Here is a 22497-nt window from a genome sequence, read left to right on the forward strand (position 1 = left end):
ACAGACAATAATGTTGCATTGTATTGTATTGTATGGTATGGTATTGCATTGTATGGTATTGCATTGTATTGTATTGTATTGTATTGTATTGTATTGTATTGTATTGTATTGCATTGCATTGCATTGCATTGGATTGTATCGTCTTGGATTATATTGTCTTGGATTATATTGTCTTAAATTGTATTGTTCTGCCTTAATTGCCTTGCCTGGCCCTGCCCTGCCTTGTATTGTACTGTATTGTATTGTGTTGTATTGTATTGTGTTGTGCTGTGCTGTGTTGTATCTTATGTTATTGAATTGTATTTGTATCCCCCTTCGTCGTGCACAGTTCAAACCAGAGAGTACAGCGGCGGGAAGAGTGGAGAAATGCCAGTCTAGAAACACCACCGCAAAGACAACCATTTCAAATGTGAACGACAGAGTGCTCAAACACGTATTTTAATGTGATCCTGGTGTGTTATCACATAATTACAACCCCGAAACGGAACTTTATAGCTCGATCTTGACGCGATTAGTGACAGTTTGGTTTGTTAGTTCTTTCTGCTCCTGCAAACGTAAGAGGATGTCAATGTTCCAACCTGCCTCCTGATTCACGGGGAAAATATTACTTTTGCCTACCTGGTAGTTTCCGTAGTTTTAGTTCATTGGTCAATTTAAAATGCAACCTTGCTCAGGAACCGTACGGCTGTTCAGACCTGGAATAGAAGATGTTCAGAAATAACACTGTCAAATTTTTATGGGCCAAGAAAGAGTTGCTTTTCCTTGTTTCCACAGAAACTCTGAGGCAAGCCTAAAATGCCACGTGTAGCTTGCCTCAGTGCTACTACGGAAAAGCAAGTAAAAAGAAGGGAAAGCAGCTATTTCACAAGCCATAAAACCCGACTGAGTTATATCAAATTAGTGCTAACTGGATACAGCTTAGCTTGTTAGTATGCCTGTGTACGTAGGTGTACTATGTTTCCAAGGCCAGATGTAGCAGAGTTGAACTGTCTAATGCCTGTACATAATAAAGCTATCATTCCTTTGTCAACTGAACATATTCCGGAGACGGTGTGTTAAGTGCCGTTCACATGGCAGACTTTCAACCAACTTTTCACAAACTTTTGTTGGTTTGAAATCGCTCCCGAGTTGTTGAAGCCAAGTCGGGCGAAAAGTTTGACATTTAAACGGTCCCAACGATTTAGGTTCGATTTAGGCCAGATTTAGCAGCGACTACAAAACTCAGTTGAGGGATGCTCGAATCGGCCGTGACTTGGTGCAGATTTTGCGCAGATTTTTTTTTAATGGGCTTACCGAATGGTTAGCTATAACCAAACTGCTCTTCTCGCATTAGGAAGTAGCTCCGATAGTTGAACTGGCCTTCAAGTTTGCCGAGAATCGCCGCTTTAAACTTGTTTGAGCGTTTGCGTTGTTCACATTGGCAGCGATTTTGATTTGACTTGGCGCCGACTAAAACCGCTCGGAAGTTAGAAAAAAGTTGGCAGAAAGTCTGCCATGTGAACGGCACTTTAGCTATCTGGGATCAGATTCCTAGTAGTGCCAGAAGCAGGCCTTTGCGTTCTTGTTTTTTGCTCGTTATTTCCCGCTCTGTTGTGACCATTGTGTCGCTAAGCCAGCTAAGTGTACCTACCGTAGATGCGGGCATCAACACTGTAGATTGTCTAGGGGCAAAAGATGATGAGGTTGTTCTCAAAAATGATTCAAAAATCTCAAAGTCAAATACCAAGAAAAGTCACTTATAGGAACGTTTTATTTTTGGACAAAACAAGACAAATTACAATAAAGACAACTCTTGGGTCAAAAATCAAACGTGCCAATAACTAACCTTTCTTGTTTTTGAATTCTTGATTCTGGAACGTCAGCAGTCTATCTGTTTTTATATTAAAGATTCAAAGAATGAAACTTGGTTTTGTTCTTCCAATAAAACACGGAAATAAACGACCGCAACACCCGTTAGGTTTTGATAGCTTCACATTTAAAACACACATGAAATTTGTCACTAAATAGTCTCTTTGCAAAACCGGCTTGGGTACGTCGCAAAAAAAAGAAAAGAAGTGCAGTTCCTACACCCTAGATACCTAAGTTCATACTCTATGACGCAAAGTCCTGCGACACTGTAAAGAGGGTGCGACACACCACAAACTAAGCAAACATACCTGCTTAAATTTGACGCATGCATTCCAACACACATTCTCAGTTTCTTGTTTGTCACGGTGGCCTCCTGTGTTTGCTGTGCTATTTTGAGTTCGTTATTGACAAATGCGAGCCCTGTAATCGAAAAGACTGTCAAAATCGCAAATGCGTTTCTTCTATGCAGGAAAAAATCAATGAAAGAGGTATTGTTCACCACGAGCTACGCACTCCACGTGCATGTTATGCTGATAGGCAATCTGCATCGGGAATACGATTACAATTTAATCTGCTTTTCAATTAGATTAAACATGCAAAAGTTCGTTCTGTCATCTCTGCACGGTCATGTTTCGTTCAACAACAACATCGTACGCCTTGAAAGCATGCTTCAACTTGATTTTTGAAGGAATCATTTATTGATAATGTAATCTGTAGTATTTTTCATTGGTCCCAAGAGGGCCTCATCACGAATCGAAACCTTGTCATATGCAAATCCCAAAACAAAGAGACTGCCAACGTTAAAAAATTCAGTATAAAAAAACAAGAAAGGTAGGTTGTTGGAACGTTTGTTATTGACAAATCAATACTGTTTGTAAAGTCTGTGCACTTGAAAGACCGTTGGGTCGATATATTTGTAAATGTAAATGTAACGTATCGTTTTGTCAATAACAAACGTGCCAACTACCTACCTGTCTTGTTTTTTATATTTAGTCAAGTTTTGACTAAATATTTTAACATCGAGGGGGAATCGAAACGAGGGTCGTGGTGTATGTGCGTGTGTCTGTGTGTGTGTCTGTGTGTGTGTGTGTGTGTAGAGCGATTCAGACTAAACTACTGGACCGATCTTTATGAAATTTGACATGAGAGTTCCTGGGTATGAAATCCCCGAACGTTTTTTTCATTTTTTTGATAAATGTCTTTGATGACGTCATATCCGGCTTTTCGTGAAAGTTGAGGCGGCACTGTCACGCCCTCATTTTTCAACCAAATTGGTTGAAATTTTGGTCAAGTAATCTTCGACGAAGCCCGGACTTCGGTATTGCATTTCAGCTTGGTGGCTTAAAAATTAATTAATGACTTTGGTCATTAAAAATCTGAAAATTGTAAAAAAAAATAAAAATTTATAAAACGATCCAAATTTACGTTTATCTTATTCTCCATCATTTGCTGATTCCAAAAACATATAAATATGTTATATTCGGATTAAAAACAAGCTCTGAAAATTAAATATATAAAAATTATTATCAAAATTAAATTGTCCAAATCAATTTAAAAACACTTTCATCTTATTCCTTGTCGGTTCCTGATTCCAAAAACATATAGATATGATATGTTTGGATTAAAAACACGCTCAGAAAGTTAAAACAAGTCGCGTAAGGCGAAAATACAATATTAAGTCAAGTAGCTGCCATTTTTCAGCAAGACCGTATACTCGTAGCATCGTCAGTCCACCGCTCATGGCAAAGGCAGTGAAATTGACAAGAAGAGCGGGGTAGTAGTTGCGCTAAGAAGGATAGCACGCTTTTCTGTACCTCTCTTTGTTTTAACTTTGTGAGCGTGTTTTTAATCCAAACATATCATATCTATATGTTTTTGGAATCAGGAACCGACAAGGAATAAGATGAAAGTGTTTTTAAATTGATTTGGACAATTTAATTTTGATAATAATTTTTATATATTTAATTTTCAGAGCTTGTTTTTAATCCGAATATAACATATTTATATGTTTTTGGAATCAGCAAATGATGGAAAATAAGATAAACGTAAATTTGGATCGTTTTATAAATTTTTATTTTTTTTTACAATTTTCAGATTTTTAATGACCAAAGTCATTAATTAATTTTTAAGCCACCAAGCTGAAATGCAATACCGAACCCCGGGCTTCGTCGAAGATTACTTGACCAAAATTTCAACCAATTTGGTTGAAAAATGAGGGCGTGACAGTGCCGCCTCAACTTTCACGAAAAGCCGGATATGACGTCATCAAAGACATTTATCAAAAAAATGAAAAAAAACGTTCGGGGATTTCATACCCAGGAACTCTCATGTCAAATTTCATAAAGATCGGTCCAGTAGTTTAGTCTGAATCGCTCTACACACACACACACACAGACAGACGCACATACACCATACCCTCGTTTCGATTCCCCCTCGATGTTAAAATATTTAGTCAAAACTTGACTAAATATAACAAAGAGAGGTACAGAAAAGCGTGCTATCCTTCTTAGCGCAACTACTACCCCGCTCTTCTTGTCAATTTCACTGCCTTTGCCATGAGCGGTGGACTGACGATGCTACGAGTATACGGTCTTGCTGAAAAATGGCATTGCGTTCTGTGAGTTCGACAGCTACTTGACTAAATATTGTATTTTCGCCTTACGCGACTTGTTGATTCTTGTTATATGCATTTGTTTTTAGATGATGGAGGGGTCGGGGGGGGGGGTGGCTGTGCGATTTCAGGGGGGGGGGGGGGGGTACCGGTCATGTCGGACTTGCCATGTAATACCTAACAATGAATTAAGGAGTAGTGTGAAAAAGCTGCAGCTCTAGTGAGTCGAACCTGTATATAGTGATACGATAGTTATATTAATTAAGAATACTGTCACATTTTTTTTTAATGTTTTTTCTTCTTCGGCAAAGTAACACAACTTTAAAAATAAAACCTGTTCAGGGCAAGATCAGTGGCTAGGACTTAAATCATTTAAATTTAAATGTGTGTTGCTTAGCAGAACTGCAAATCCATTGTTTTATTTGTGCGAGTAACAAAAGACGGCTTTTTTCCCCAACGTTCTGAGGTCAAGTTTGCTGAACGTCATTTAGGCAAAAAAAAAATTGGTCTGTTTACGGTAACATAGGCCAAAAAAATAGGGTCGGTAGGTCGGGATTTTTTTTTTCCTCCAAAAAACCATATTTTTACGTTATTTTGCAAAAAAACCAACTTTTTTTTTTCTTCCCAAATGCCAAAAAAAAGTCTAGGGTCGCGCGAAAAAAATAGGGTCGGTCGGGTTACCGTAAACAGACTATTTTTTGGGGGGCCTTAGCCTATTCACGTTCTCGCAGAGTGAAAAGGGGAGCGGGGGGGGGGGGGGGGGGGGGAGCGGTGTCTGGGTATATGTTTAACAAAGGACACTCCTCCTCCGAAAGCCGCGTATGGCTGCCTATGCTTTTTTTCACTAAATTTTGAATGCTGCGCGCTAAGGCGGCGAAACTCTGTTTAGGGCGAGATCGGCGGAGAGGTCATAATTTTAGTTTTAGAGGCGCAAAACTGAGCAAAAAGTGTAAATCCAAATCTGTATTTGTGCTTGATGGTAACAAAAAACTTAAAGTTGTTTTCTCTGCTGCATCCGAGTGAAGCCGATCAGGTATTTTCATCAACTGCACCTAGTGACCTGGCGCGCGCTGATATCACTAATGAAGCCCGTGTTTGCACACTCAGTGCTTTTTAATGGGGGTTTGTGTGTGTCCTTAGCTATCGATTCTGCGAAACACACACTGTTACCTGAACTCTGTCAATTGCAATTTGCAATGGGTTTGTGCTATCTGATTTTGTCCAATCTATCCGGCCTCGTTATTGAACAGTGTGTTTGCTCCAAATTTATTTCAATGATTAAACTGATAAACGCCGTTGAGATTCAACTGCTTCAGACATGAGGTACACAGAGATATGCTGCTGGGATTTATGTTCCAGTGCAAATTTGCCAAAATGACCGTAAAAATGTCCTTTTGCTTTTAGCAGTCCTTGGCATAATCTAACCCCCCACCGTTACAATATTTCGAAGTGACCTTTTCTGCCAAAAGGACGGCAACATTTTCGGCGATTTGAACTAATTTTCGGCATTTCGCTGACTGCCGACGTCAAACGATAATCCTCTGTAGCTAGTTATAGCAATAGGTATTATTACGCACGAAAAGCCTCAGTTTTGTACATAATATATAAGCTGGTTTGAAGTACATCCGCACGTGCGGCACGTTGTGTGTATTAAGGGCAGAATATACCTGCGCAGTTTCAACGGCACAGACGACGCACTGCATATTATTGATGCTGCAATAGGGATTATGACGAGTACTTGGCCTGTTTTCCTTTCACGCAACGTGTAGCGGGCTGGGATAATCTGCAGTGCGTCGTCTGTCCTGCTGAAGTTACATAGGTGAGCGCCGGGCCGGGCCTTACCAGCGCTAGAGTCAACAGCGTTGTACCAAATCCGTACACAAGCAGATGTGAGGATAGCTGCTAAGTGGGTGCAAATTGCCGCACGCTATTTTATCTTCAGCGCGACCGTAATTTCCTTATCACTTTATCACGGTTGCAAGCAGGGATGTCCAATGGCGTGATTTTTTCCCCCGGCAAAAAGCCGAAACGTATTTGAAATCTTCAAACACTTTGCCATCATTTTGGCAAATCTGCCGACAACAACTGCCTTATTTCCAAAAAATGCCGAAACCTTTTGTGGTAATTTCGGAAAAATTGCTGAAAAAAATACATCTTAACAACATCCCTGTAACAGTATTCTAGGAATGTAGTGTCACTATATACATGTTTGCCTCATTGGAGGTTCAGCTGTTTTAACGCTCGCAAAACCAGGAATCGCACAAATTTTAGCAATTTGAAAAAATAAACATCATCAGAAAAAAGTATAAAATTCAGGTTAAAAAGCGTGGTTGAAAACGACGTTAAACACCAAATAAAGAAAGAAAGAAAGGTTAAAAAGAAAACATTTGCAAAACAGCTATTTCTGCAATTATACCTTACAGATCACATTCTACAAAACATCAATATCTGTATGATAAGGTGCAACAGTTTGCTTCCACGAAGTAACTTTTACACTTCTTATTGCAGAATCCTGTAGTATTTATTTGCATACCTATTATACTTTTTACCAGTGATAAAAAAAAAACCAGATGCCTTGTATTTTTTTATACTCGCCCCTCGAGCTACGCCGAGCTTTGTCCTACATTTTACTGCCACATATATTTCAGAAATAGGCTAGGCCTTGAGGTTGATCTTATATCTCGCTAAAATTAAATATAGCACTTTTTCACTAAGACCTAGTTCATCAGAACTAGTTTTTCATCCCGTATTTTAACGAATATCTAAATAGGTACGTCAACAATGAAATATGGAGGGCTTACGTCGTATTTGTGTTATTCCAGGCAAAATATTTGTTGGTCGTGCGAGATGCTACCTGAAAAAAAATACATCGGTAGGAAGAATGTGAATCATCAATCCTCCCGAAGAACAAGTCGCGTAAGGCAAAATTACTACATTTAGTCAAGCGGTGGAACTCACAGAATGAAACTGAACGCACTGCATTTTTTCACTGACGAGCCTGTAGTGGTTTCGCTGTGCTGCATAGCACGCTAGCTTTTCTGTACCTCTCTTCGTTTGAACTTTCTGAGCGTGTTTTTAATCCAAACATATCATATCTGTATGTTTTTGGAATCAGGAACCCACAAGGAATAAGATGAAATTGTTTTTAAATCGATTTCGGAAATTTAATTTTGATCATAATTTTTATATTTTTAATTTTCAGAGCTTGTTTTTAATCCAAATATAACATATTTATATGTTTTTGGAATCAGAAGGGCCGGGGACGTGGCTCAGTCGGTAGCGCGCTGGATTTGTATCCAGTTGGCCGCTGTCAGCGTGAGTTCGTCCCCACGTTCGGCGAGAGATTTATTTCTCAGAGTCAACTTTGTGTGCAGACTCTCCTCGGTGTCCGAACACCCCCGTGTGTACACGCAAGCACAAGACCAAGTGCGCACGAAAAAGATCCTGTAATCCATGTCAGAGTTCGGTGGGTTATAGAAACACGAAAATACCCAGCATGCTTCCTCCGAAAACGGCGTATGGCTGCCTAAATGGCGGGGTAAAAAACCGTCATACACGTAAAATTCCACTCGTGCAAAAAACACGAGTGTACGTGGGAGTTTCAGCCCACAAACGACGAAGAAGAAGAAGAAGGAATCAGAAAATGATGAAGAATAAGATAAACGTAAATTTGGATCGTTTTATAAAAAAACCATTTTAATTACAATTTTCAGATTTTTAATGACTAAAGTCATTAATTAATTTTTAAGCCACCAAGCTGTTTGTCTGTGTGTGTGCTCGTCTGTATGTGTAAAGTGGTATTGTCTTCCCCCACCCCTTCCCCCACCCCCCGCTTAAAAAGTTACTTTTCATTAAAAGACAGCCGAGTGGTAACGCACTTGCGCTCGGAAGCGAGAGGTTGCGAGTTCGACCCTGGGTCAGGGCGTTAGCAATGTTCTCCCTCCTTTCCTAACTTAGGTGGTGGGTTCAAGTGCTAGTCTTTCGGATGAGACGAAAAACCGAGGTCCCTTCGTGTACACTACATTGGGGTGTGCACGTTAAAGATCCCACGATTGACAAAAGGGTCTTTCCTGGCAAAATTGTATAGGCCAGGCATGGGAATTGAAAATTGTAAAAAAGGCTGAAAATTTTTAACTGAAGACGCGAAGCGTCAAGTCGACGGCGCGAAGCGCCTAGCCTTACTAGGGGGGTCCGGAATTTTTTTCTCTCCAAAGAACCCAGATGGTGCAATCTGGTGTCATCTGAGCTCCAAGTTTGCCATTAAATTCTGTTTTTAGAATCAGAGTTTTTAGTACCAATTTTTGATTTTTTTGAAGAAAAAGAATATTTACATGTATTATATGGTTGAAATTTGTTAAACTCATGCATATGCATACCAGCGCTCATTGGTTAATAACAGGATATTCAAAGATTATTTTCCCGTGGTTCCTGCACAATATTTACAAATTTTTTAGACCAATGAGCGCTGGTATGCATATTCGGTGCGGATGCATGAGTTTGACGCCGAGTGGAAATTAGCGGCTCGCAAACGAAGATTCGTCCAAATGATGGTTAAAAACAACCTGCAAGGGACGGAAGCTGAAAATTAAAGGTACATACAGTTCAAACAATCATTCAACTGTATTTATTTGACCTTACACAGACTGTAGGAAGAGGCAAACCGTCTTGAACACTATTTTTCCCCAGGAAGCGACTCCAAGAACACAGAAGACTCGAAGGTGAGTGACGTACCTTGTAGTCTTTCTGTGATAGTAGTAGTCCAGTGGACGATACCTTCCGCCTGTGGTAGGTGTTGCAGAGTGACGATGCACCATGCTGAACCACGGACATCAATTTTTCTAATTGGGTGCCGACGTGCTGTTTGTCTCTATTCACTTCCACAACAGCCGACACCCACTCCCATTTCCATTTGTTCGCGCATCCAGTGTCATCGAATCTTTGACCACGTTTTACAACACGCGCGATCGACATTTTCACTGGTACACTGCGTTCAATGCTGTCGCGTGCCCGCGAATCCATTAGCGTGCCAGCGAATCAACAGCGAGCTGTTTCACTCAAAGTTCAAGTAACTGAGGCGGGCGGTAGCAGCGCGTGAACAAAGTTTTCGCGGGCTTTTGCGCTGAGGCAAAAGTAACCGGTGCTTTTTTTGTGTGCCTCCCCCCTTTATTTTTTCGGCGGACACTTTTGCTTTTCCGGCGGAACAAACACAAATTTCGGCGAAAATCCGCCGTTCGGCGGACAATTCCCATGCCTGATAGGCATAGATAAAAATGTCCACCAAAATACCCGTGTGACTTGGAATAATAGGCCGTGAAAAGTAGGATATGCGCCGAAATGGCTGCGATCTGCCGGCCGATGTGAATGCGTGCTGTATTGTGTAAAAAAGATTCCATCTCACACGGCATAAATAAATCCCTGCGCCTTGAATATGTGCGCGATATAAATTGCATTAAAAAAAAATAAAAAATTAAAAAAATCCCTGCGCTTAGAACTGTACCCACGGAATACGCGCGATATAAGCCTCATATTGATATTGATTGATTGATTGCACTATTGCTGAATAAGGAGACGACAAGTCCTTTGTTTCGTAAAGTGTCTTCGCGTGAGTTTTAAGTTATTGTCAAGATGCAGTAATCACAGTTTAAATAGTAAGCTTAGTTCCGGCGGTAGTATACTTTTTACACCTTCCAGGAATTTAAAATCAGAACTGTCAAAAAAAAATCCCATCCGACTGCATTAATTTTGCTGCTCCCCTCGCCCAGTGCGCCGGTCGATTCAGCGCAGAACAGATTGCTACTTCACAAGGCTGAGAAGCTTGTGAATACTCTTGTCAGTGCTTGTCCCAGGAAAGGGCTCCGTTGGGAGAGCCCTCATGGGGGTTTAGTGGTGATGTATCTCCACACAGAGAGATTGAAGACCATCAAAGGACTCTTCATTGCCAGAGAATTGTTGCGGAAGCAGAAAGTTACGTTAACTCCCTCTCTGTCAATGTCTGTTTCTGTGTCTCTGTCTGTCTGTCTGTCTGCCTGTCTGTCTTTCTCTTCTCTATCTTTTTCTCGTGCGTGCGTGCGTGTGTGCGTGTGTGCATGCGCGAGTGTGTGTTTGTGTGTGTGTGTGTGTGTGTGTGTGTTTGTGTGTGTGTGTTTGTGTATGTGTGTGTGTGTGTTTTTGTATGTGTGTGTTTGTGTGTGTGTATGTGTGTGTGTGTGTGTGTGTGGGGTGTGGAGATGTGTGGATGTGTGTCTTACAAATTGATTCAGTGCGGTTTTATTGTACCCATTTACGGAGAAAAAAAAAGTGAACTGGAAATCGACACATCCCCGGGGATTCATGGAAACAAAGTACAAATATCGTCAGGTAAAAATTGAGGACTTTGTAAGACATTGTAATGCGCCTTGAAGACCACTTTAGGTCGATGTCCTAACAAAATCAATGAGTGTTTTTTTTACTGTTTCTTCTTCTTTAAAAACAAAAATGTGGGAGCTTCATGTCTGACCATGTTAGGAAACGCTACCGTTGCTGAGCTTTGGTTCAGTTTTGTGTGTTGTATGTAGTTGACTTATTTGTACTTTGTGGGAAAGTACCGATATTATATTTTGTAAACACAATATTTATGCTTGGACGAGAATGCAGGTGAACTTTCTAGTCCTGTCAAAACAAGTTGTTTACCACGCTGTTTTAGTCGTGAGTTCGTGGCGTTCTTCGGATTAAGTGCGTCGGCGCTTTTGATGTACGTCATAGAGAATGTCGCTAGTTTAGTCCATGCATGGCTCGTATAATGTAGTTGTATCATGTTCGGTCTGGAATATTCTCGAGATTGAGTATTTACTATATATGCCAGCGCGATTTGTATGTAAAAAAGCTTCTATTTGAGTTCTGCTACGATGTGCAGTTGTATGTATGGAATGCTAAATAAATCCTCGAACTCAATTTGACGAGTTGTTTTCTGTTGCTGCGAAGACGGGCGACGTAGAATAAAAGAACACAACTATACGACATTTGAGAACTTGTGGCAATCTCAAGTGTCTGTAACAGACCACCATATCAACGAGCGTAAAGGTTTCGGAGTAGCGAATATACTCTTCTAAACTTCAGAACAAGTTAATGACCGGTTAAGAAAAGCTATGCAATCTTCATAAAAAAATCTCAGATTCAAAGATCCAATAATTGATTTGAAATTTCATTCCTCAGAATTTACAAACAGGACTGTGAGTATTGCTTTAGAAATATATTCGGCAGAGAGTTTTATTGCACCATTAAAGATTCTGCTTTTTTGAAAAAAGGAAGTAGTTTTCAAAGTTTTCAAAGTCGTGTGGAATCAGCGCAAAATATGCCAGCATTGACACCAGTTTGTGTTTAAAATCTGACACACAGTAACAAAATAATGCACTTCCCGACGAAAACTGAAGGTGTAAAAAAACTGGTCGTTAACGTGTTTGAACTGTAATTCAAAAATCAGATAGACTGCTAACGTTCCAAAATTCAGAATTAAAAAACCCCAAGAATTGTAGGTTATTGGAGCGTTTAATCAATGACAAAATCTAACGTAAATGCAACGTGGTTTTTTGTCAATAATCAAACGTTCCAATAACCTACAATTCTTGATTTTTACATTTAGTCAAGTTTTGACTAAATGTTTTAACATAGAGGGGGAATCGAGACGAGGATCGTGGTGTATGTGTGTGTGTATGTGTGTGTGTGTGTGTGTGTGTGTGTGTGTGTGTGTGTGTGTGTGTGTGTGTGTGTGTGTGTCTGTCTGTGCGTGTGTGTGTGTAGAGCGATTCAGACCAAACCACTGGACCGATCTTTATGAAATTTGACATGAGAGTTCCTGGGTATGATATCCCCAGACGTTTTTTTCTTTTTTTTCGATAAATGTCTTTTATGACGTCATATCCGGCTTTTGGTAAAAGTTGAGGCGGCACTGTTACACCTTCATTTTTCAATCAAATTGATTGCAATTTTGGCCATGCAATCTTCGACGAAGGCCGGACTTCGGTATTGCATTTCAGCATGAAGGCTTAAAAATAAATTAATGACTTTGGTCATTAAAAATCTGAAAATTGTAATTAAAATTATTTTTTTATAAAACGATCCAAAATTACTTTTATTTTATTCTTTATCATGTTCTGATTCCAAAAACATATAGATATGTTATATTCGGATTAAAAACAAGCTCTGAAAATTAAAAATATAAAAATTATGATAAAAATTAAATATCCAAAATCGATTTAAAACAATTTCATCTTATTCCTTGTGGGTTCCTGATTCCAAAAACATATAGATATGATATGTTTGGATTAAAAAAACGTTCAGAAAGTTAAAAAGAATAGAGATATAGAAAAGCGTGCTATCCTCCTCAGCGCAACCGCTACCGCGTTTTTCTGGATTGTTAATTTCACTGCTTTTGCCACGAGCGGTGGACAGACGATGCTACGAGTGTACGGTCTTGCGGAAACAATGCTATGCGTTCAGTTTCATTCTCTGAGTTCGACTGAGCTTGACTAAATGTTGTATTTTCGCCTTACGCGACTTGTTAAGACCTGATTTTCTCAGATTTGTTGAGGTCTTAAAAGGGGGGTCCCACTGTACCGCTTTTGACAATACTTATTTATCTATATGGGAGATTTATATAGCGCTTGACGTTCTCTAAGCGCTTTACATATTAATTTCTGCCGTGTGAGATGGAATTTTTTTTACACAAAATATCCCGCATTCACATCGGCCAGTAAATCTCAAGCCATTACGGCGAATATTTACTTTTCACGGCCTATTATTCAAAGTCAGACGGGTATTTGGTAGACATTTTTTTTTATCTATGCCTATACAATTTTGCCAGGAAAGACCCTTTTGTCAATCGTGGGATCTTTAACGTGCACACCCCAATGTAGTGTACACGAAGGGACCTCAGTTTTTCGTCTCATCCGAAAGACTTAGCACTTGAACCCACCACCTGGGTTAGGAAAGGGGGAAGAAAATTGCTTACGCCCCGACCCAGGGTCGAACTCGCAACCTCTCGCTTCCGAGGCAAGTGCACTTACCACTCGGCCACCCTTTCCCTTATTATTCAGGTATTGGCGGTTTGAAAGGGAACTGCCACAGCCAATGTTTGTTCCAACCCAGTCGGTAGGGTTAGAGTGATCCATGATTGATTTTCTGCCTTGATGCCAAAGCTGAATGCAGAAGCCTGGTCGTTTTTACCTGCCTGCCTTGGTAGCTCAGCGTGGATATGTATTATGTCACAGGCAGTCTGCCATACTGTGACACGACTGAAACATTGGGGGCTCAGCCAAAATGAACATGAAATCGGTCATCTGAATGATAAATAATTTTTTTTTAAAAAGACTACATGACACACACATTTAGTTAATCACTAATGTGTAGTCTAATCAATCAATCAATCCAAAAATCGATCTTCTTCTTCTTCTTCTGCGTTCATGGGCTGAAACTCCCACGTACACTCGGGTTTTTTTGCACGAATGGGGGTTCACGTGTATGACCGTTTTTACCCCCGCCATTTAGGCAGCCATACGCCGCTTTCGGGGGATGCAAATTCGTTGGAGTGCACGTTGGATTTTCAGCCCATGAACGAAGAAGAAGAAGAAGAAGAAGAATGATGATCACTGAAAGTTCCAAAATTTTTTATATACTTTTCATTTTATAAAAAGTGCATGTGACCATCAATTTGTTCCATTTATGATTAGTAAAGGTGCAAGGTCGGAATAGAGTCATCATTGATTTTTTGCCTACAGCCAAACATGAACACAGTGGTGCCTTCTCATCAAGGTGAAAGCTACCAATTCCACTTTTAGAGTTGTGTGTTATGTCACAGACAGTCCCCTTTACCGTGACCCGAACATCTCAGGACCCCCCCGCGGGTTAGGGGGAAGAATTTACCCGATGCTCCCCAGCATGTCGTAAGAGGCGACTAACGGATTCTGTTTCTCCTTTTACCATTGTTAAGTGTTTCTTGTATAGAATATAGTCAATGTTTGTAAAGATTTTAGTCAAGCAGTATGTAAGAAATGTTAAGTCCTTTGTACTGGAAACTTGCATTCTCCCAGTAAGGTCATATATTCTACTACGTTGCAAGCCCCTGGAGCAATTTTTTGATTAGTGCTTTTGTGAACAAGAAACAATTAACAAGTGGCTCTATCCCATCTCCCCCCTTTCCCCGTCGCGATATAACCTTCGTGGTTGAAAACGACGTTAAATACCAAATAAAGAAATAAAGAAAGAAATGTGATCAAGTAACTAAGGAACACGTTATTTTACCGATACTGACATAAAAATCAAGTGGTCATTTTTTCAAATCAACGAGTTCGTCTTTTTCTTCTTCTTCTACTTCTGCTAAAGGGTCTGAAACTCCATCGTACACTCGTGTTTTTACACGAGATGGTTTGTACGTGTATGACCGTTTTTACCCCGCAATATAGGCAGCCATACGCCGCTTTCGCGGGAGTCCGTCCTTTTAACTGACTGGTGTGTCACAAATTCGATGGGTCACTCAAGCATTGATTTCTTTTGCCAAAATGAGTGGTCACTTCCACCAAATGCACCAAGGACTGATGAAAGAGTCTTGGTCTTAATCCTTGACAGTCCAACCAGGCTGTAAAACCCCTGGCTACTAATTGGACTAATTCAAAATGTACTGTTTCGTTTCGTGAACTAACTGACATGAAATTGGGCGTGACCGAGGCCTGGCCTTCACCGTGGAGTGTTCACTCATGTTTCCCAAAAGGACAAAGTCAAACAGTCAATGAAGTTCGCTAACTCCAACTTGGAATTAGGCATCAGCTGTACAATGAAATGCACCGAATGAGCGTGACATACCCACACCTGTGGGACTCTGATTAATGTTTGTGAACTTAAACTTGAAATGGGCATCAGGTGTACTGAAGGAGCATGAGTGGTAACGCACTTGCGCTCGGAAGCGAGAGGTTGCGAGTTCGACACTGGGTCAGGGCGTTAGCAATTTTCTCACCCCTTTCCTAACCTAGGTGGTGGGTTCAAGTGCTAGTCTTTCGGATGAGACGAAAAACCGAGGTCCCTTCGTGTACACTACATTGGGGTGTGCACGTTAAAGATCCCACGATTGACAAAAGGGTCTTTCCTGGCAAAATTGTATAGGCATAGATAAAAATGTCCACCAAAATACCCGTGTGACTTGGAATAATAGGCCGTGAAAAGTAGGATATGCGCCGAAATGGCTGCGATCTGCTGGCCGATGTGAATGCGTGATGTATTGTGTAAAAAAATCCATCTCACACGGCATAAATAAATCCCTGCGCCTTGAATATGTGCGCGATATAAATTGCATAAAAAAGAAAGAAAAAAATCCCTGCGCTTAGAGCTGTACCCACGGAATACGCGCGATATAAGCCTCATATTGATTGATTGATTGATTGACATGCACACACCTATTTGACTCCTAGTTTGTGAACTTTAACTTGAAATAGGCATCAGGTGTATAATGAAATGCACCAAAGGAAAGGTAAATACACACACCTATTTAACTCTAACTTAGACTTGAAATAAGGCATCAGGTGTATAATGAAATGCACCAAAGGAAAGGTACATGCACACACCTATTTAACTCTAACTTAGACTTGAAATTAGGCATCAGGTGTATAATGAAATGCACCAAAGGAGAGGGACAAACACACCTATGGGACTCTAAGCTCGTGAACTTAAACCTGGAATTAGGCAACAGGTGTATAATGAAATGCAAACTGAATAAGAGTGACATGCGCACACCAATGGGACAAATACATAATTGACGTGTCTTTATGCTGAGGCACTGCAACTTAATTAGTAGGTAATTAAATGTTCACGCTTCTGTCGGCCAGTCATTTGCGTCAAAAGCGAGTCATTTCTGTCAGAAGCTGTCGCTTACTTTTCGAATCATACTGATGAAATTAGCTGTTCTTCGGTGCTGTGCGTCACGTGTCTGACAAAATGTATTACGTTAGCGAAGGTAAACTGAACAGATACGTACGAAAGTCACAGTCTTTGTTTCTTGACCTGCACTTTTGACTTTTGTACCGTTGTGTTCCTAAGACTCTGCACTTTCCTCTGGTATAAGGGTCTTTGTGTATAATGTGATCAAACACGTGATAGTCGCTAATGACTGAAGTAATTTTTTGTTTTAGATTAATACTGTGACTAATAGAATTGAGACTCCCGAAAATATCATCAAGCTTTAACATGGGATTAGACCATCGCCCCACTTGTACACATACCACAAATCAACGTTATTATTAATACGATTTTACGATACTATGATATTAATCTTCAAAGATGACTTGAAACGTAACACGCTGGACGCAGACAATTGATTCTTGGCCCCCCCCCCCCCCCTCCTCCCTATTCCATTAAGCATTTGAATTTCTTTTTCCTGTTGTATTTCTGCACATTGGGAGCAGAATAAATATTTCACTGAGTCAGTAGATGGCTCATGTAACCGAGAAGAAGTTTTACCACAAGACAGAATTAAAGACTGATTTTCAGTGCAGAGATACCTAACACTCCATAATTAGCATCATACTGGCCCCAAAAAAACATCCTCTTGTGACGTCAAGTTTTACCTTGTTTTTAGATAGCGCATGTTTTGCAGAATTACAAAACTGAGCGAATGATTGCAACATTGATCCTTTTCTCAAACACACACAGTTTAAGCAAACAAACACACAAAAGGCTAACATATTGCTCGAGCCATCGGCAATTGTTTGAACGATATTGTACGTGCGCTTTTGCTGCTTACTACTTTCAAGTGAAGTTCATGGATGAATTAAAGTAAATAGAGACATTGATTTTTTCAAGCGCACTCTTCATATTGTTTGTACTATGGATAGTGGTTCGAGTAATAATTTATTCTAGTTTTCACTTTGAACGACTTTGAAATTAAGAGCATATCTAAATAATGAGTTCAAACAAAGATTACAAGGTTTCTTGAAGTTAAAGAATGTTTCGTTTTGTTTAGAATTAAAACGTTACATAAACTGATCTTTTTATATTTAGTCAAGTTTTGACTAAATATTTTAACGTAGAGGGGGGAATCGAGACGAGGGTCGTGGTGTATGTGTGTGTGTGTGTGTGTGTGTGTGTGTGTGTGTGTCTGTCTGTGTGTGTGTGTAGAGCGATTCAGACTAAACTACTGGACCGATCTTTATGAAATTTGACATGAGAGTTCCTGGGTATGAAATCCCCGAACGTTTTTTTCATTTTTTTGATAAATGTCTTTGATGACGTCATATCCGGCTTTTCGTGAAAGTTGAGGCGGCACTGTCACGCCCTCATTTTTCAACCAAATTGGTTGAAATTTTGGTCAAGTAATCTTCAACGAAGCCCGGGGTTCGGTATTGCATTTCAGCTTGGTGGCTTAAAAATTAATTAATGACTTTGGTCATTAAAAATCGGAAAATTGTAAAAAAAAATAAAAATTTATAAAACGCTCCAAATTTACGTTTATCTTATTTTCCATCATTTGCTGATTCCAAAAACATATAAATATGTTATATTCGGATTAAAAACAAGCTCTGAAAATTAAATATATAAAAATTATTATCAAAATTAAATTGTCCAAATCAATTTAAAAACACTTTCATCTTATTCCTTGTCGATTCCTGATTCCAAAAACATATAGATATGATATGTTTGGATTAAAAACACGCTCAGAAAGTTAAAACAAAGAGAGGTACAGAAAAGCGTGCTATCCTTCTTAGCGCAACTACTACCCCGCTCTTCTTGTCAATTTCACTGCCTTTGCCATGAGCGGTGGCCTGACGATGCTACGAGTAAAATGGCATTGCGTTCAGTTTCATTCTGTGAGTTCGACAGCTACTTGACTAAATATTGTATTTTCGCCTTACGCGACTTGTTCTTATTTCTTATTTACCATCTTTGATTAAAGTTTTGAGAAGTTTCATTCTTTGCTGATATATATATACATTCTGAAAGTGGGCGGGTTTTTAGAGAGGGGAAAGGGTAATGACATACAAATCAAGAATCAACCTCATTCTTGTCTGAAAACGCAATTGCCTTCGTGTCACGGATGGAGTAAAATTCGTACTTCAAAGGAAACATACATGCTAGTATTAGACGTTTTTTTCGTGGGCGAAAACACCATTATATTTGTCTGGCAGACAAATTGATGATCAAGTTTGAACGACAATGGACAAACTGGGGTTAAGAATATCGAGTTCCTTCATGGTTGAGAGCATATGCCATATCTGTCTTAGTCTTGCAGATAACATTAAATTTGTCCATGCAATTAATTACAATGGATGGAAAAGTGTGGTTCATCTGCTCTTAAAACAACCAAAACAACATATGACAACAACCTTAAAACAAAACAAAGATAAGAACAATAAAACATACGAAGTAAGAACACCCAAAGTACTCCAGACAGGCACGTCCGCCACATCCATACTGCACACACACACACGCACACACACACACACACACACACACACACACACACACACACACACACACACACACACACACACACGGCACACACACACACTCGCACGCACTCTCTCGCGCACACTCTCTATGTTGTACAACAAATCACAAACTCAGGTTATGAGTATATTTTCTCCATTCATGATTGACAGCGTAACCCTCTTTGTGTTGCATAAACAGTTAACATTTCAACGCACAAATGATCATACAAGTTATGAGTTGTCCCTTTCCAGACTTAGTTCGGCTATTGTCTTTTGCGTTGTACAAAGTATAACATTCGTTATTTCAAAGGTCAAAATCAAACTGTGAATATATGAGTCATCCTTTGCTAACAGTGCATATTAACCCCTTCACTGCACAGCACGTACTAGGTACGTGGTCATGTTTGGTTTGTCATACGCCCATACACGTACTAGGTAACTGGCATCTAGTATGTGGCATTTACATCAGCACTTTTCAGGACATTTGTGAAAACTAAATGGGAGGTAACCACTGTCCAACTTCTTGTAGGGGTTTAAGTTAAGTACCACGTGGTGAAAACTTTTTTAGAAGTTTTTTCCGATTTATAAGATTCAAAATGGCGGCCGAAAGTCGGACATCAACTCGTGCCCTGGCGCACAGCAATACCAAAATGCTGTTATACTGTGGCAGTGAAGGGGTTAAATGCTTTTGATGGTAAAGACAGGGGCGGGGATATAGCTCAGTTGGTAGCGCGCTGGATTTGTATTCAGTTGGCCGCTGTCAGCGTGAGTTCGATCCCAGGTTCGGCGGAAATTTATTTCAGAGTCAACTTTGTGTGCAGACTCTCTTCGGTGTCCGAACCCTCCCCCCATGTACACTACATTGGGTGTGCACGTTAAAGATCCCACGATTGACAAAAGGGTCTTTCCTGGCAAAATTGCTTAGGCACAGTTAATAATTGTCTACCTATACCCGTGTGACTTGGAATAATAGGCCGTGAAAGGTAAATATGCGCCGAAATGGCTGCAATCTACTGGCCGTATAAAATTTCATCTCACACGGCATCACTGCAGAGCGCCTAGAACTGTACCCACGGAATATGCGCGATATAAGCGTCATTGATTGATTGATTGATTGACAGCAGTTTTGTGCTGACCAACGGCCGCATTGTGGACGGTCCCCATTGTGTACTGTAACGACGGCTTTTGCAGGCTGCCGGGCAAAGATAATCCTTCTTTTCTTTGCTAATGCTAATGCACTTTGCTGAAAACCTATGGTGTCTAATGCGTTACAGACAGCAGTTTCGTGCTGGCCCACGCCCGCATCGTGGACTTCCCCATCGTCTACTGCAACGACGGCTTCTGCAAGCTGTCGGCCAACGATTATGCAGAGATAATGCTTCTTTTCTTTGTCTTGTTCCGTATGCTCTTTTCTTTGCTAAAATCCTATGCTCTCTTGTGCGTTACAGACAGCAGTTTCGTGCTGGCCAACGCCCGCATCGTGGACTACCCCATCGTGTACTGCAACGACGGCTTCTGCAAGCTGTCGGGCTACAACCGGGCCGAGGTGATGCAGAAGAGCAGCACGTGCGCCTTCATGTACGGCGAGCTGACCGACAAGGAGGCCATCGCCAAGACCGACAACGCCTTCGAGAACACCGTGCAGGAGCAAGTGGAGATCCTTCTCTACAAGAAGAACAGTCAGTTTAATTGTAAAGTAGAACTTTTAAGCCCCCCCCCCAATTTAAGTCTACCCCCATTTTAAGACCTTGCTTTTTCAGACTTTCCGTTCATAACCTCTGTAAATCTACCTCCATTTTAAGACGCTCTCCTTTTTAAGACCTGATTTGATCAGATTTGAGGAGGTTCAACTGTGTACATCACACCCGGTATTGTATACACCTGTCTTTTAAACTCATCAGCCTCTTATCTTTTCCACGATCATTATCAGTGGAGTCTGAAGCGAAGTATGTCTCATATTGATCGCTCTCGAAGAACTCAATCTAAATTGGAATACAAACTCCACTCAGGGTGGATAGAGTGGAGCTTGCGCGTCTTTTAAATCCATCAACCTCCCCCCCCCCCCCTTACCCCTATCCCTACCCCTACCCTGACATACGCAAGCACAATGAGATCAATTACTTGTATTCCGTACAGTGTCTCTTATACACTGTCAAAACGCCAACATATCACAGGTTAAAGGTCCTTGTGTACATTTTTATACCGAAATCGCCATTTGACCATTAACATGCAGAGTCTATTATCTACAATTATCATTAATACACCTCCTTTCGATCAGGAAAGACGAAGCCAGTGTAGCCGTTTGAAAATTCATTGTAGTATTCCAGCGTAGTACTCATAGTAGGATATCCTTATTTGGAAAATGCCAAGCGCAAAACTCCTCTCAAATCCCGTGCATTTCGTGCGTTTAAAAAAAAGCGTGGACAGCGCTCCAGTGTCAAACTGTAGCTGCACTTGTTTGGGCGTGGCTATAAGCATAGTGACATGAATTTGATTGGTCAGTATTTTTAGGCAAAGCACATGTTCTCAGCAAACAGAAAACAAAATATTGGAAGCGTGAGTCACGCTACCCAAAAATAAAATCTTTTTTATATATATTTTTTTTTCTATAACTTTTTTCCCCATGGTTCATCCATCATCTGACATAACTTTTTAGCGAAATCTAACCATGAGATTATGGAAAAAAAGCAAAAATGTAGACGACCACCTTTAATGGTCGTTTTTAATATTGTTCTTCATAAATGTGTCGATTTTGGTTGGGTATTTTTGTGTGTGTATTCCTTGGGTATTCAACCAAGGCAGAAAGCGCTTACCTTTAACAATTGTCAGAGAAAGGAGGGTCTTCGTAATAAAAATGTAAAATGAAAAAGTTATTCTTCCATATGAACAGTGTTTGGGTTGTTGTCGTCTCTTTACCCACGCGCGCGCCTGCATTTTTCTGTATGTGTGCGTGTTCCCGCGTGAGTACGTGTGTGTTTGTGTTATTTTTTTACTGTCTGCCTGACTGTCTACGAACCAAGAGGTTGGGCTATCTGTGTTTTGCCTGTGTTTTATTATTTTTTTTTTTTTTACTCCAACGTATTTAACAGTTTCCTATGCGTTTAAGTTTTAAAGATGCCGAAAGTTCTGCATTATCGATCAAAGTGCGCGGAGGAGTCAATATTTGTACAAGCTATTTTGAAACAGACCAGTGGACCACCGCATGGGTCTCTTCTCTTGTCCAAGATCATAACGGAGTCTCAAGCGAAGCATGTCTCATAAATATAGGTCCCTGCTCATATTGACCGCTCTCGAAGAACACAAGATTGGAATACAAATTCCACTCAGTGTTATAAGCAGTGTGGATAAAGGGATTGAAGTGGAGCATGCGCACTTATCCCTTTTCTGCAAGTTATGTGCAATGCTTGCAAGCCATTTGTTCTCTGTTTCCTTTGGGTTTCCTATGCGTTTAAGTTTTAAAGATGCCGAAAGTTCTGCATTATCGATCAAAGTGCGCGGAGGAGTCAATATTTGTACAAGCTATTTTGAAAATGAAAAACAGCAATGTTATCTTTTTCACTTTTTAGCGAGTAGTGTGGTTTCTCTGCAAGG

At 40.3% G+C, this 22497-nt stretch overlaps 1 protein-coding gene across 1 annotated transcript in view; it reads left to right on the forward strand.

Moving 5' to 3' along the window:
• Positions 1 to 22497, forward strand: part of LOC138952688 (voltage-gated delayed rectifier potassium channel KCNH1-like) — a 48532-nt gene that overhangs the window by 12774 nt on the left and 13261 nt on the right. Inside the window, exon 2 of the mRNA XM_070324386.1 lies at positions 20355 to 20585. Within this exon, the coding sequence (XP_070180487.1) occupies positions 20355 to 20585 (231 nt within the window). The remainder of the gene's footprint in view (positions 1 to 20354; positions 20586 to 22497) is intronic.

This window comes from Littorina saxatilis, linkage group LG17 (assembly GCF_037325665.1).
Source record: "Littorina saxatilis isolate snail1 linkage group LG17, US_GU_Lsax_2.0, whole genome shotgun sequence".
NCBI lineage: Eukaryota > Metazoa > Mollusca > Gastropoda > Littorinimorpha > Littorinidae > Littorina > Littorina saxatilis.